Source organism: Pygocentrus nattereri, chromosome 5 (assembly GCF_015220715.1).
Source record: "Pygocentrus nattereri isolate fPygNat1 chromosome 5, fPygNat1.pri, whole genome shotgun sequence".
NCBI classification, from domain to species: domain Eukaryota; kingdom Metazoa; phylum Chordata; class Actinopteri; order Characiformes; family Serrasalmidae; genus Pygocentrus; species Pygocentrus nattereri.
Window position 1 is genome coordinate 10,752,177 of NC_051215.1, and position 17,503 is coordinate 10,769,679.

The 17,503-nt window shown below is 39.9% G+C and overlaps 1 protein-coding gene across 1 annotated transcript in view; it reads right to left on the reverse strand.

The window, feature by feature from the left end:
* Positions 1 to 14,403, reverse strand: part of macrod2 (mono-ADP ribosylhydrolase 2) — a 1,076,631-nt gene extending 1,062,228 nt beyond the window's left edge. The window contains exons 1-2 of the mRNA XM_037538560.1: positions 14,189 to 14,403; positions 9,219 to 9,323 (exon numbers count right to left, since the gene is read on the reverse strand). Of these exons, the coding sequence (XP_037394457.1) occupies positions 9,219 to 9,323; positions 14,189 to 14,225 (142 nt within the window). The 5' untranslated portion in view covers positions 14,226 to 14,403. The remainder of the gene's footprint in view (positions 1 to 9,218; positions 9,324 to 14,188) is intronic.
* Between the last annotated feature and the right edge of the window lie 3,100 nt (positions 14,404 to 17,503).

A 17,503-nucleotide genomic window follows, 5' to 3' on the forward strand; every position in this document is an offset into this window, starting at 1 on the left:
TTCAAAGACAGCGTATAAATGAATTGGGTAACTGATTAGGGGGTAGAATTATACCAACCGAATAAAACTGATCAGTTGAGTCAGGTCTCCTTCAGTGTGTTCACAGGTAGCATCATTTCATCACAGCAACTAGAGTGGACTAGACTACCTTGGGTAATTACTGAGAATTTAACAATAATCACATGCTAAAAAAATAAAAATTAAGTTTTGGTTACTTGGACTGCATGATATGGACAAAATACCATATTAGCATATTATTATATTGCAGCATAGTGTGATATGCTTTGCGATATATTAAAACTATTGGTGATCAATTAATGTGATATGGATAAAGATTAGGCTGCGTTATTTTAACCAAAATTATTGACATTTGTCGGTGAGAATGTCTTGATTCATCCGAACACTCACAAAAGCCTATAACACAGTCAGGAAACTTACATTTAACAGTAAGAAAATCAGGGGTTTGTTCAAGGGCTTTATAAATTGCAAGCCTTGGTGATAAAACTATTGTAACAATAATTAACAATCATTAACAAGGCTAACAACTCAAGCTAACGTTACCTAAAACCAGAAAAGATGAAAACACTGTCTTCAATGCCACCCTGAGAAACTAGTGTCATCCACTGATTAGAAAAAACCTGTTAAGAAGACAAAGCATCCCCACCATTTATCTTTAATGTTAGTGTTAGCTCTGTTACTCAAGCCCTTCATCTGACATGAAAAACTACATTGACCAAGGGACCTTGGGTAAATTTGAAAAACCAAACATGTTTTCAAATGTACAACTTTGTGCTGATAAAGTTTTTCCCTTGTGCTACTGAATTATTTAGCCTGCTAACACCAGGGCAACCTGCAAGAGTTAGCCTACAGCTATGCCTGAAATCTTAATAAAATATGCACTACTCTTATTAGTAAGAACTCTTTTCATATCAACTTTCATCTGTTCATTAACTGCTATGGATTCTCAAATATCATATTAGCCTATATCATAACCCTGAAGGCATTTCATTAAATTATTACTATCACAACTGTGAATAAAATGATTGTGCAGCCTGGGATAAACCTACTGGGCATTTTATAAGAGATGTGGAAGCATGGCAAGAGAACAGTCGCATACCCAGGTGGGCAGCATTTGCAATTCCAGATAGAGGCATGCAAAATTATTCATTTACTTCAGTGCCCTTAGAGCCACCTTAGTTTCTTTAAATTCTTTAAATTAAAAAGACTAGTGGCCTAACAAATTAGCAACCCAAACCAGCTGCTCTGCACTGAGGGGACAAAAGGGCAACACCATCATTAACAGCTGACACCAAATCACTGCCATGGCCTTCTATTGGCATTCCCCAACAGCAAAATCCTCTGCTCTGCATGACTTTTGCTCCATCACCAAATGTTTTGGGAAAATAGACTAAACATCACATTCCTCTAGCAAAGTTGACCCGAAGGGCCTGTATAATTGTCGGCTGTGCACTCACTAGAAATATAGCTGCCAAGGTGGTTCCTCTGGAGCAATACCATAAAAGAAGCACTTTCGGTTCCCTAAAAAAAAACTTTCAACAGATGGTTCTTTAAATAATTATTTTTTTGTAAATGAGGCAATAAAAGAAGAACCTTTAAAGTTTATAAACTTCCATATTATGTAAATGTTCCATATCAAATACAGGCTTTAGAACTGTATGTTCCAGTCAAGAACCATTCTGAAATCTTTATTTTTAGAATGTGTATTAGGCAGCAATCCTGCCTCCCGAGCAGGGCTGAAAAATTCAGCATTTATATTGAAATCTGGATTTAGAAGACTTTCAGAATTTCAAATCACAAAGCCATAATTTTATAAAAATGGACTATTCAGTGGTGTCTGGAACATTACATTCAGCATTAAAGTCAAGCTGAAATCAAAACAGGACTTTTTTATCTCATTCATTCAGATGTGATCATATTAAACAATACATAACAAAAAATAATAATTTGTCATTTCTAAAGGCAGTATGATACTTTAAATGAGCTTAATATAGCATCCAGTGCCATATTTTAGGAAAACATTTACAGTAGAAGCAGATTATACTGTTTCACACATCTTGTTTTATAGCTACTGTAATGTTATTGTGACAATACTGTTAAAACAAGCACAGTAAACAGCTTTACTGTAAACACCAAAAGTAATGGACGACTGTCTTCAATTCAATTTCTCCATTTTCCTTTCTTTAAACATGAGAAGAACTGGCTGAGATCCATTAACATCTGACAATTTTTGTACCACTTAGTAAACTTTAGCCTAGCTAGCTAAGATAGCTATCTGACAACATGCTAGTTTACCTAGCATGATGTGTACCAACATAAAATTTAGCTTTGCATGTTCATGTGAGCTCATGAAGTTATTTTTTCTGGTCAAATATATCATTATACAGCAGACTTTAACATTGTAAATATGCTTTTTCTTAGTATCTGTATCTGATTATTACTGCTGTCAATGCTAATTTCAGCTAGCTATAAGACTTGGTCTTTGAGATTTGTAATATCATGAGAGCACCATGCTAACGGTGATGTACATTCACTTTCCTTGAGTAAGTTTTATACTATACAGCTATATATATAGAGGGAGATTTGTAATGTCATGTTAGCACCAAGCTAGCAGTGATGTACATTCACTTTCCCATAGTGAATTTAATACAGCTATAATATTTATATAGAGAGAGTACTGAGAATAGACTATATTGGTGATTGCAGTAACAAACTACTGCCAGCATGCAGTCTTGTAAAACTACAGCTTTTGCACTGCATTTAAAAATACAGTACAATGTCATTACTGCAAACAAACATTATAGTGCTGTAAATATCAACTCCAGTAATACCTGGCAACTCTGCTACCAGTATGTTAACTTTATTTTACAGTGCATATCACACCATTTAAAAAACTAAATTTGTGTTTCACCATAATCATCCATCAAAATGTAAGGAATTTTATCCACTTCTAAAACAACTTTTGAGTTGTCCCACCAGTGGGCAGGGAAAAAAACAATAATATCCAACAACCAAAAACTTCATATTAAGTAAGTAAGTGATACTTTTTTGATCCCACAACTGGGGAAATTCCACCTCCGCATTTAAGCCATCCGTGAAGTGAAACACCACTTTCACTACACACTAGTGAATACACACACTAGGGGGCAGTGAGCACACACTTGTCCGGAGCGGTGGGCAGCCCTATCCACGGCGCCCAGGGAGCAGTTGGGGGTTAGGTGTCTTGCTCAAGGACACCTCAGTCATGGACTGTCAGCCCTGGGGATCAAACCGGCAACCTTCCGGTCACAGGGCCAGATCCCTAACCTCCAGCCCACGACTGCCCCAGAGGCATGTCCGAGGGTGCACGCGGGTGCCGGTGAGGCACCTAACCCCTCTCACCACCTCCACATATCATTACTCAAAAAAGCTTAGCTAGCTCAAATTCCCTCCCTGATACTGTGTTTCACTCGGAAATATGTCACAGAGCGTAAAGACATCACGATTACTGGTTTATGTTGACTTCAAGCCTCAAGACCGAAGTACTGTTGTGCTAAACTTGGAGGCCTGGAGCTTATTTAATTTATAGAAAATAATTACATGCAAATTCAGATATTTCCCCCAAAATGGCCAACACAACTTCAGAGGCTCCTGTTTAGCCTTTAGTGAAGCATCCATCATATGTCTAATGAAAACTGTTTGGTCAGTAATATGCTCTGAGCTCATATCTGGGCTTATAAACCAACACTAGGTTGTTTTCACTAAAACAGTAGCTATGTAGACGCTGCGAAAAACTAACAAGAGCCTTTTGGAGAACTGTAGTTCTTAAATACCTGAAAACAAAGTTGCGGGTCTTATATCTGGAAGTGTTCATTCTACACACATAAAAATGAAGGTGCCAAAAAGAGTCTTTTGGAGTGGCGGCACAGAAGAACCACTTTCGTTTCCCCAAAGAACCTTTCAATGGATTGTAAACTGAATGTGATCCTTTTTAAAGTTCAAAGAACTTCCACATCATGTAAATATTCCAAACCAAATACAGTTTTTTCCCCCCTAAGTAATGTGTTCATGTTAAGAATGCTGCACCATAAAAAGTGGCTCACCAGATCTACCTAAAAAAAATTACTTCATGTGGTCATGTGATAATGACAATAAGTTCATAACCAAGCAATAACGATGCTGCCATGGAAACAAGGATGGCAGCTTGTGCTAATTTTTGCATTCCATTGAAAAATGTATCCAGAACAAAGAACTGAAATGAATAAAATGCAACATGTACACCCAATTTTTATATATATTTCCTCACAATATTCAAATGTGTAGCTTTTTAATGACATCTGTCAAACTGACCCAACACCAGAATTTATTTACCAGTAAATTTATCTTGATAAAAATTAACTTAGCCATTAGCCAAATTAGCCATTTTTATTTGCATGATGTGTTTGTCTTCTCTGTGAAACAATCGCATACAAAAAATGTGAAAAGACCCTGGTGAAGTTATATTTTCTTCATTTTTAAGTGAAATTAAGTCACACATCCTTAACAGAGAAAACACTTAAATGTCATTTTTCTGCAAAGTAAGTTTGTTAGCGGCACTATTTATTGCCCAGTGTTAAATGTGTCATAACTTGGTGTGCTTTACTTTTTCCAAACATGTTAAATTCAGCAAATAAATAGTAATTATGCAATTATAAATAATATAATAACATCCTCTGTAGTTTTATAACAGATTTTTCACTTAGAAAATCAGTAAAAACACATAATTCGCCCAAAAATTTGCATATGATTGTATCTATGTGGTTCCATAGCTCATGTCTGAACCTAAGTATAGCTGGTACAACTGCCCCTTGCTATGAAAATAAATGAGTGGAATTGCTAGTTTACGTTACATATCAATACGATTGAATTCAATTCAGTTCAAAACTTTATTTCATCTCTGCATGCATTGATGGAGAACCCTAATTTACAGCATGAGTAAATAAAAGGTCATGAAACAAAGGCATGAAATGGAAATAAGGAAATTATTAAAAACAATAAGAAAATAATAATAATGTACAAATAAAAAAACAATGAATGAACAAAAACAAATTAACAAACAAGCAAGACAAGAAAAAAGTCAATCAAAACTAAAACATTAAAAAAAAAAAGCATATTCCACCACACTACAACACAATAACCAATTCCTGAAAACAAATACAATAAATACAATACTCTTTTGGTCCATTATAAATCTCTGAAAACTGTGCATCAAAAAATCATAATGAAAACAAAACGCTTTCATAAGCATTACAGACAAAAAACTGAAAATGGCCAATATTTAAAAGAACCTATTTTTCAGATAAGGGTTAGGGGCACAGATTCCTGCACAGTGTGGTGAATTTCCTGCTCAGACACGATTCCCCTAATTAGTTTATTGCCAGGTTTTCTTGAAGGCGTGAAAAAGAAACACTAACTGTCCTGGATTCTGGCCTTTAGTTCCCCACTAAAAATTAAATGAAGGCAAGTTCCAGTGTTTTATAAACAGAAACTCAGCACAACAACAGATTGCAGCATCTTCACAAATATGCCTGACGCACTCATACAAACGTATAAAACAACCAACTCAGGGGTTTGAAGGTCACATACACATGTTCTTGATAGTTACAAAACTTCCCCCATCTGGCATAATATCATCTAATAGTAATTTAGCAAGGTGATTTTTGAGGATTCGCATTCCCCACCTCTTCCTCATTACCTTCAATTTAGTTAAACTTTGTTCATGCACAGTCAAAAAGTGCTTTAGTTCAAGCAGCCTCAGAGCACTGAGACCAGAATACAGTCCTTAGAGAAGCGTCCGCTTTTAGCTTTAAGAATCTTGGCACCTTTGGGCAAAAATAAGCATAAGGGTCATTCTCACAAAACAGCCATATCCATAATTGCTTGAATTATGTCCAAAAACATTTACAGTAACTTAATCATCATGCTGATGAACAATATTCAACTAAATTGGATGTCAGTTACAATCAGCTGGAACTCTGTATATGACACACAAGTTTTAATTTTCTTTATGTGTACACATATACGTTTCTCATCACCAATTTCTATGCTACTTTGACTTTTTTGTTAAATTCCTGAACATCTTTCTTGTAAACTCTACAAAAATGACCCAAAACAATAAAATTAAAAACCCTCAATGACTGTCAATGTCTTGCAATGTGATAATAGTGTATACTATATTTTACTATATATAAGGGGGTTTTGCTTTGCCTTACTGGCCACCATATAATGAGTTCTATCTGACAGTTTACTTGGTCTTCTAGACAAAAGCATTCTGGTTATGAAACTAAAAAAGGGGAAAAGTTCAATAAAATAAGATAAAGGAAAATTACAGTTTGTTATTTTCATATATATTACACAGTTTACATTAGTTTTTTCTTATTGCGTTGCAGTAATGGCAATTTGGTGCATTACACTGGAAAAATGAAAATATTACAAAAAAATCAATTTAATAAATACATCAATTTAATAAAAACATCAATTAAATAAATTCAGGGTTTTAGGAGGACCATGTACCCTCTGTTCATTTGATTTTCATTTAGAAAAATTATAGAAAAATTCTGATTCTGGTATGGTCCGTGGGAAAATTGAAAGTTTTGTTTTACAATTTCACAAAATCAAAATAACAAACAAACGGCGATGGAATAAAGGGTCATATTCTAATGATCCAAATGTTACAATTTCCATCATAAGCAGAAAAAAACATGCAGAGAGCACATATGGAAGCTCAGAAATCACAGCAATCAGGCCTGTGGTTCTGATGTCAGCTATATTAATTTTTGTATAAGCGATTGTATATTTGACATGCAACAGCGCCACCACCACATTCTCATGAGAACACTATGAACAAAGATGAACACAGGAAATTACATATGGCGGAAGTCGTGTTGCATATCAGTGCAGTTTTTATGCTAACAGAAAGTAAAAGATATAAAATGTTATAAATCCTTGAATAATGCCAGATCTAGGCTGACTTTTTCAACACTAATGCTCAAACTTCCCTGTCCTCATAATTTTTAACCACAACAGCCTGACTTCTGAGCTCCTGAGACCATGGGTGCACTCTGCAGTTTATTGTTGGTTAATTCAAATCAGTTAAAATCAACCCCTTATTCTACTGATGTTTGTGACTGGATTTTATGATAAGTCTGTGAAACTGTAAAATGTTTAAAACTTTCTATTTCTTGTAAATTTTACAAAAAATAGAAAGCTATTTCTTGTTTTTTCAACTGACAATAACAGAATCAATAACCAACATTGACCTATTTGCCATTTTTCAATACTGGAGAACAGAAGGTACACGGACCTTAGGCTTAGTTTTTTTTAGTCATTTTAATTTTATACAGTCCCAGCATTTATCATGAAGTGAGAATAACCCATAAGACAATATAAACTGAGGTCAAAGTCACTGATTAAACACTTTCCAGGAAAATGTTCACTGGCTCTTTTTCCCCTTTGTAATAGTCTAAGTAATTTTGTGTATGAAGCCCTTCTTCAAGTCTAATGAGACCTGAAATTAGTTCAGTTAAAACAGTTAATCCTGAGGTTTAGTTAAAAGGTCAGAAAAATGTTTTTAAAAATCAGTAGCAGCAGTAATTCTGCAACAAAGTCATAATTTTAAAAACCTGGATGTCTTAGCTGCAATATCCATTGATGTGAGATAAATGAAGCATTGTTGTAAAAGTCTTCATGCTTATCCATGTGAACAAGGTCAACCTTGTTCTATTTCTTGTTCATTCTGTAAGTGACTGGCTCTATACAGGTGTATGCAAAGTTTGGGCGACAAACAACCTTTGCAGCAAACTGTTTTGTTTAAATATTTTTCTGTGAACGCTAATGCACAGTTACTTGTATTTCAGTAACTTAAAAAATAGCTGTGGCATGTGCCACAAAGTCTCAGAAATGAATTGACGCCTCAAGCCCTAAATGAGTGGTTAGGACCAATTAGTCGGTTCAAGAATTATCATTAGGAACTGTCAGGTAATGAAAGTTCAGAATCTAATAAATTCTCTAAATCTTCTAATTCTCTAATCAACTTTGCGCTAACACTTAGCAACCATTAGGCACCTATAAGGAGCTGTCTGAAGTTCTGAAAATGAAGCTAATTAATGCCTACAAAGCAGGAGTAGGCTATAAAGATATCAAAGCGCTTGCAGTTTGTGGTCTCTATTGTCTGAAATGTCACTACAAAATGGCAGTTAAGGGGAGCTGTGGAAGTCAAGACAAGATCTAGAAGACCAAGAAAACTGTCAGACATAACTCCTTATAAGGTGGCCAGTAAGGCAAAGCAAAACCCCCATATGACAGCAAAAGACACACAGGAAGATTAAGCTTGCATGGTAGTGGGGGTGAACCATTCTACTGTGCAGCATTTCTGCACTATATGATTTACATGAAAGAGTCAACAGAAGGAAATATTATGTGCGACCTCATCAGAAACGTTAACATCTGAAGCATGCAAAACAACATCTAGACAAACCAGAGGCATTTTGGAAACAGGTGCTGTGGATCTATTAGGCCTTGGGGTTGTGTAGTAGCGAGTGGAACAGGAAACACCGTATAGGTAAATAGAGTATGGCTTACACTAAATACTAGCAAATTCTGGAAGCAAATGTGACAGTCAGTCAGAAAAGTGCAGGTAAAAAGACACTGCCTTCTGTAACAGGACAATAATTCGAGCATATTTTAAAGTCCAAGAACTATTTCAAGAAATGCAAGCTAAAGTGTTTGGAGTGGGTCTTACAGAGTCTTGATCATTTAAAAGTGTCAGATCTTAAACATGCTGTGCATGCAAGATAGTCCAAGAATATTACAGAACTAGAAGTGCTCTGAAAGGAAGAATGGGCCAAAGTCCCAAAACAAGAATAGAAAGAGTCTTAGACAGTTAAAAAAAGCGTTTGCAAGCTGTGATATCCTGTGATGGCATGACTAAGTACTCACAGTGTACTTAAAGTGACCAAACTTTTGCATCGCCCACAATTTCAAATTTTATTAAGTTTTAAGTTATCCCAACATAAAGCCACTGTGCATTAACATCTGCAGATACATGTTATTTCTAAAATAGTTAGCCGCAGAGGTCATGTTGACTTCCTAAATCAACAAAATATATTATTTGGCCAGCTGTGCACAAACTTTTACACACTGGTAAGGTAATAATCACAATATTTAGCTTAAGCAGGGTTTACCTGTACTCTTGCCATGTCGTCTCCAGGTGGCTATCTTCTCCAAAGTCACATAGTTCCCTCCGTACTCTTTACGTCTTTCCTCCAGTCCAAGACTGAGTAAGCGCTCTGTGGAGTTAAAACCAAAAAAAAAAAAAAAACAATTAAAAATTCCATGTAATCAGTAGTAAAATGCATTTTCAGCCTTTATTCATTGTGGATGCAGCCACAACCCACATAAAGCTTTCTTTTAGACAGTTTACCAATCAAAGTTTACAAAAGTGGGAGCTGAGTCACTTTTTGCACACACTACAAATGTTCATGATTGCTCCAGAAGTGTTCATCATCATCAAAACAGTCTGTATTCATGCTGGTATTCATTATCATGCTTGAAGATACTGCTAGCTAACCAAGCAGTTAAGCACACAGAGACAACAGGGCACGAATACCAATGTGGATTACTGCAATCATTTGAAATAAATAGTTTTTCCGGCTTGACTGCAAATAAGCATTTCCCTGTTATGACACATATAGTTCAATGATATTAGCCGAGTTTAGCGCACTGTAATACACGGACATGTGACTCTATTAAATATTTACCCTTTGTTTCATTTTATCAGAAGCAGTTTACACAGACACACCTCAAAGTTCAACCCACACACAAAAAAAAATCTTCCATGATACACTTGTATGCCCAACAGGTGGAATCATCAGAAAGTTTCTGGTTATTTCTAAAAGCCAAAAGCAGAACCGTGTACAGTACTGCAGAGAAAATGTCATCAACTCGAGCCCATCACTCATTAAGTTAACTTGAAGAATTCAACATAGTGTTCTTTGTTTTCTTCTTCTTCTATGGTCAAAGAGTTGCAGTGCTGCTCATCCTACAGCTTACGAGCTACAACTTTGAAACTCTGCACCCTAAAAGTTACTTCAGATTTGGCTTAGAGTTCCAGGGTTTTTGGGTCACTCCTCTTATGTCACCATCATACCTGTATACAAGTAACACTTTAACAACCACCTGGGATACCACAGCAACACACACACCCACCCACACATATACACACACACACACACAGTTCCTAAAAGTAGTTTGAGTTTTTAAAATTAAGAATAAACATAAAGCACACCCTAATCCACGTACATATTTTGTTAAGGAGCCAATGAAACTGCAGCATTCAGCAGCTCCTGAGCAAACGGCTGTTCTCCTAGCCTGAGTGTGAGATGAAGCAGTGCACTGCTCCCTTTACTGATTAAACTTTATAGTGTTAAAATTAGGACTCAAAAGAATAAAATGCAAAATTTTTAAAATGTCTTTGATGTTCTTTTGGGTGATAGAGTGATTTATTTGTGTAGTGTGATTATTATTTAAAATAACATTTATATACTGTATTATTCCAGTGTATGAGATGCTTTTCCACCAACTGTGTTTTGTATTATATATTTTTAGCCATAGTAGTAATACAAAACAAATCTGTCATATGTATAAAACAAAAATACAGTGTAAGATCTCTTTGAATAGAACACTAAATACTAAATGTGTTCAGAGTTAGTGACTGTCTGCATGTATTATTTTACCCCCACAGTGGAGAACAGTGAATATAACAAACTCATCTCCCACACGCCATACATTTCTACATCTGACCATGCAGTTTAACTTACATGCAGGCCCTCCCTGTAGTTCCTCTTTGTTTGCCCTTTTCTAAACTTCTTAAACTGCTGTTAATCCTTAAAATAGACATGCTCCTTGGTGTCCACATCCCCATGGTCTACTTGTAATGCAGATTACCCCAACATCTAATGCTTTTCCACCATACCTGTACCCTCTGTTGTTTCTAGATTACCCAGACTTTCGTTCTATGCGACCTGCTGTAGAAGAAACAATCAGATGATCGGATCTAAACAGACAAACAGACCAATTAAAAAACTCAATTTCAGGTGAGGGGATGTGGGAGTCCTGGGGCAGAAAAACAGTGAAACCTGCACAACTTGCTCTGGTAAACATGGGGACATGACGACAGATTTTAAACGCACAAACTTCTTTAAATCTTGTCCCACCACTTTTGAAGGTGTGGCTCCACTTTCCAATTTCTTTGGTGAGGATGAGGTCCAACAGGCTGTTCTAGCTGATACAGAATATGTTCGATATAAAGGTTAACTCTTCAAGATTTATGCATAATTCAACCGGAAGGTTGCTGGTTCAATCCTCAGCTGGCTCCTCTCAATGCGGAGGAGTAGCGGCTCTATTCTGAGCTCCTCACCCTATCAAATAGAGTGTACCCACCCTGCGAAGAAAGCTAATTTCCGTTGCTTGTATTCGTGATCTCATTCTTTCGGTCATTACCCACAGCTCCAGTGAGCACTGGAGACATCCATGTGATTCAGCCAAAAGAACAATATTGTCTGCAAATAGCAGAGACGCCACCCTCCGGCCTCCACACATAATGCCCTCCTGACCTTGGCTACGCCTTGACACCCTGTGCATGAATATCAAGAACAGGAATGGAGAGAGGGCACAACCCTGCCCGAGCCCAACGCTAACACTGAAAGGTTCCGACTTAATACTGAGTATACAAACACAGCTCTCACTCTGGGAGTACAGAGATCAAATGGCCTGGAGTAGTAGCCCCGGTACCCCATACTCCCAGAGGACCTCCCACAAGATCCATCCATACATCCATCCTCAACTGCTTATTCGAGTCTGGGTCACAGGGGCAGCAGCCTAAGCAAAGAGGCCCAGGCCTCCCTCTCCTCCGTCACCTCCTCCTCTGGAGGGATACTGAGGCGTTCTCAAGACAGTCGAGAGGTCTATGCAATATTGCAGAGGCGTGTCAGCCACGACAGCCCCACAATATCCAGAGCCTTAAGCATCTCCAGACAAATCCCATCCACCCCCAGTGCCTTGCCACTGAAGAGTTTGCCAACTACCTCAGTGACCTCCACCAGGGAAATGGAGCTTGACACACCAGAGGCCTCCGGCCCTGACTCCTGTGAGGGAGACATTTCTCCTGGATTAAGGAGTTCTTCAAAGTGCTCCTTCCACCAACCAACAATATCCTCATTTGAAGTCAGAGTTTCTCCACCCTTGCCGAATACAGCTGGGGCGCAGCCACCCCGACCACTCCGGAGTCGCTGGACAGTTGTCCAGAACCTCCTTGAAGCCGACAAATAATCTTTTACCATGGCTTCGCCAAACTCCTCCCACGCCCTGGATTTTGCTTCTGCCACCGTTGTGGCTGCCACCTTTTTCACCTGTTGGTACCTCTATGCTGAGTCAGGAGTCCTTCGGGCCATCCAGCTTGATGGCCTCCCTCACCACTGGTGTCCACCTGGGGGTTCTCGAGTTACCACCCCAACAGGCACCTACAAGCTATGGCCTGGCAGCTTCCACAATGGAGATTTTGAACAGGGTTCATTCAGACTCCATGTCCCCTATCTCCCCTGGGACATGAGAACCCACTAGGCCGGGCTCAGCCCGAAGAGGCAACGTGGGGGGACCATGTGGGCCCACAACCCGCAAGGTGCAGCATGGGGGAGTGGTGCAGTGCTGCACAGACAGTGGGAGATTGTAAGGGGGCCCTTGGCAGCCAAGGCCCTTGCAGCAGAAACTGGCTCTTGGCAAAAACAGCCCTTTGTTTACTATTCATAATGACCAGTGAACCCACACATACCTTCTGAGTATTAATATGTAGTGTTGATAATAAAGCAGCAGCACATCTGAAAAAATGTGTTCTTTTCCTTTGGAATGATTTTGCATTGCAGTACATCACAACTTTTAAAGGCATTCAGACGTCTGGTTACCATCAATACCACTGTGAGCAATTCTCAATTAGAAAAGTTTCTCTAAAACAGAGTTCACATCATAATGATTTTAGTTATCATCACAGTCCGTACAAAACCTCATATCTCCAAAAGTTTTAACTTTGCAGGAGAAGGAAGAAACATTCTCATCTCATAATGGAAGTCAATGTAAACGAATTTAATTTCCAAGCAATTTTGAGTTTTGGAGCATTTCTATTGGTTCGTGGTTTCGTCCCAACAGCAAGGTTTTCCAGAGATTTTGGAATTCCCCTTTAAAAAAAACACCTATATTTTCACAAATGGGCACTCTGAGATATTCAGTCTCACTGACCAATACCTTACAAAGCTATAAGGAACCAAGTTCCTCAGAGTGTGGCCCAACACCGTGATCTTGCAATGGGAGACACTTATGAAGTTCGTCGTGTTCAATTAAGGTGGTTATGAGCGGTGCTGCCTCTTAGCACATCAGAGTAGCAGATAGCAGCACCTGAAAGCTAATGTGGCAAACATTACAGCGCTGTCAGTCTTCGTATGTCACTCCGTCAGTCGTCATTAGCAGTAAGGTGGACGAAAACAAAGTTCTGAGCATGAGCAGCAGCAGCCAAACAACTCTTTCGCTTTCCTCTTCATCAACCGACAGTTTGCCTACGGAGCCCTGCACGCTGCTAGCGTAATTAATCGAATCACAAACAGAAGCAAGTGAAAGCAGCCGTTCCCTTAAATTACACAAGCCAGCACAGACTTCTCCACACACACAGAGAAAGAGAGAAGTCTAGAAAAGCAGCTAGCAGCAACGAAGCTGAAGTCAGCTCCTTATTCGAATTTCCCCGTTCCACCTTAAAAGGTGCAGCAGTTACATTCTGGCGCCTCTGCCGCTGCACCATTTAAGGTGGAACGGGAAAATTCGAGCAAGAAGGCAGGCGAATAGGAAGCCAACTGTCAACATTCATCTGTTAACATTCTCGCAACTTCGCTAACACGGTGTAAACACGACGTTCACAGCCCCGAGTCTGTGACTCTGGAGCTCTGAGCTCAGTGTTATGTCGGTTGTGAAGACAGACAGCTGTCAGGGGCTTATTTCTGATTTAATTCCGCCACAGGCAGAGGCTCGGAAGGGGCAGTAACGGCACTGACAGTAGTAGAGGGGGCTAGCTAGCTCAAAGCGTGCGGCGTCCAGCAGAAGAAGATGCCTTTACCTTTCTCCGCCTTCCACTCCTTTTTCTTTTTGCTCATGGTGCCGTGCTGCGGGGGCTTCGGGTTGTTGTGTTTGGCGTTGAGCAACCCCAGGCTCACAGCGAGTGCGTTCCCCGACACTCAGGAGAAAGTGAAACCGCTGGTGAGCGCGACGCCTCACCTGAGGAGCCTGCTGGGGGGATCCGGCGGAGGCTGCCGTGCGGCCCGCGCAACCTACCCTGACACACGGAGCGAGTGCGGCGGGGGAGCGGCCACGCCATTGGGCCGCTGCGCCGCGGCGCTCCACACGGCAGCCAATCGCTGTCTAGGAGGGGCGGGACGAGCGACGAGAGCGTCGTGACGTGGTTGGCTAGCAACGGCAGGAGAGGAGCGCGCGCCGCTGGGACCACGTTTAAACCGGCCTGTCAAATGCTTTTCTGTCAGCTTTTGGCGAACCGATTCTTCTGGACCGGGATTTTTTAAACGAATCGACTCTGTCTATGTGAGTAGAACAGATGAAATGTGTCTCCCTATGTGATTCGAGCCTCACTATACGGGTGGGAATTTCGATTCACTTTGGTGAACCGATTCTGCCGACCTGTCCTTTTAAATGAATCGATTCTGTTGAAGTAGAACTATAGAGATATGATTCACTATCTGAATCGAGTGCCACTACATATGAAGCAGGAATGGGAAGTGCGATTCAGTTTAGCGAACCGATTCCCTCGAACTGTCCTTTTAAACTAATCATTCGATTCCGCTCGACTCTTAGAGAGTGGAGCGGTGGAAATATGCTAATCAGATGTCAGTCTAATGCGTTTTGGGAAGGTTTACTTTAAATATGCATTACATTACTATATTAATTACTATTTTACCGTATTGATCATTATATTAAAGTAACAATATAATTACTTTTCAAAGTCATTCAATTAAATAAAGAACAATTTCAACAGCATGGGGCGGCACGGTGGCGTGGTGGGTAGCGCTGTCGCCTCACAGCGAGGAGGGCCTGGGTTCGATTCCCCGGCCAGGCGGCCAGGGTCCTCTCTGTGTGGAGTTTGCATGTTCTCCCCATGTCTGCGTGGGTTTCCTCCGGGTTCTCCGGTTTCCTCCCACAGTCCAAAGATGTGCAGTCAGGCCAATTGGACATGCTAAATTACCCCTGGGTGTGAGTGTCTGTCTGTCTGCCCTGCGATGGACTGGCGACCTGTCCAGGGTGTATCCTGCCTTCCGCCCGAAGACTGCTGGCTCCAGCATCCCCCCGCGACCCTGACGGAGAAGCGGCTTAGAAAATGGATGGATTCAACAGCATGACTTTGACAGAACTGTGTTGTTTTAAATATATAGGTAACATCTTATCCAGAGCGACTTACAATTTGATCATTTTACTTAGGTAGGCCAAGGCGGTGTTAGGAGTCTTGCCCAAGGATTCTATTTGGTATAGTGTAGGGTGTTTGCCCAGGTGGGGTTTGAACCCCAGTCTACAGTGTAGAAGTGCAGAGGTGTTAACCACTACACTATCCCAAACAAATGACGATCACATCGATTCGTCATGAAGCATTTTTCCAGAGCACTCAAAGGAGGAATGGAAAGTTTGGAAATTAAAAAATGAAATGAATCCAGGCAATTGATCGCACATTTAGCAAAATGACCAAATCTAAGTCAAACAATTTTATACAACAGTTAGTTCCGGCCAGGCAAGCTGATTGGTTGAGAGGCGTTCTAACCGTGCTGTTATTTCGCCATAACATCACTGGGACTTTCACAAGCACGGTATCATTCCGCTGAGACACCGTTGCTATGCAACAGCTTTGCTAAGAGGCGCTCAAGCTATTTTAACGTTTTTACTTATTTTTTTGCCACAAACAGAAAATGGATACTTTTAAGATCACATTTGATTTGGTCAGACTCTGAAGATGAGACCACACTAAATTCCCAAAGTTGGTCTGTGTGTGGAGCCGACTGTGCAGCGAGTGGGCAGAGCTTGTTACTCTGACGTGGCAACAAGCTGCTTGTTAAGGAACTATAATTTGGCGGAAGGAACTGCGAACATCAAAACATGTTAAACGCCGCGTTCACGGCCCAGTTTATTAATTGCTTACTTTATTTATTTAACTGTTGTATAAAAGCAATAGAACACTCGAGGTCGTGTGTTATCGATAAAATGTGATGTTATGTCGCAATAACACACCCTCTCGTGTTCTATTGCTTAAAAATACGGAAATATTACAGCCATATAGATGACCAGTTTGTACAACTGAGCAACTGGTAGTATGTTAACAAATATGCCTATAGTGCCTATGCCCAAAGCTTTCCACTAGGAGGAGCTACTTTACTCGAGAATGTATTGGTGCACCATATAAACAGAGAAAACAGAGATCTTTTATTTGCTTGTCTTTGAACTGTGTGAAGAAACCCACACAGACAAGGGGGGACCATACAAATGCCACACAGAAAGGACCCTGGTTGCCCGCCCGAGGACTCGAACAATATTTACTGAAATATTCACCCTAAAGCTGCAACAATACAAAGTAAAGAACTGGCAACTTTTATGTCTTACAACCTTCAGATGTATGTATTTCAGCCACAGCTGCCATTTGTGTTAGTAACCATAGTGTGAGAAAGTGAATTTATGGCAGTAATAAAGTTGCAAATCCCAATACCGAGAGAAATTAGGGCTATTTTAAGAGTAGTAGTCAGATGAGTAAAGGCTTCATACCAAGTGAGGATTTAGCTTGTGTAGATGACCTCAGATGACCTCCATCACCAGGAGTGTTACTGAAAATCTTTTAATGCGATTTTGCTAGTAATAACACAATTTTTATATATTTTTATATATTTGTATCGGCAATCTGATTGCAGTCTCTGTAACTGTAACACAATAGAAATGGGAATATTTTATTATGGTGGGTTTTAATAAAACAGCTTCAAAAGCTCTATTGGTCTGTTTCTAAAGCTTTTAATCCATCTTCATCAGTACAATCTGATGATATTGATTCCACAGCAGCTTGGACAAAATGTGGGGTGGTTGTGTCACTGTTTGACTACTGCAGTGGTAGCCTGTCAGGGTAACAGTAGCTTACTTGACCTTATGTCTCACACACGCACACACACACGTTATCTATGCCACTTATCCTCCTGGGTCACGTGTGCTGGAGCCTGGAGCGCTGATTGGGTGGAAGGCAGGGAACACCCTGAACAGGTCACCAGTCTTTAACAGGCCAGACGCACAGACATACGCATTCACACACACTCACATCTAGAAACAGTTTAGCATCTTTTATTTGCTTGTCTTTGAACTGTGTGAAGAAACCCACACAGACAAGGGGGGACCATAC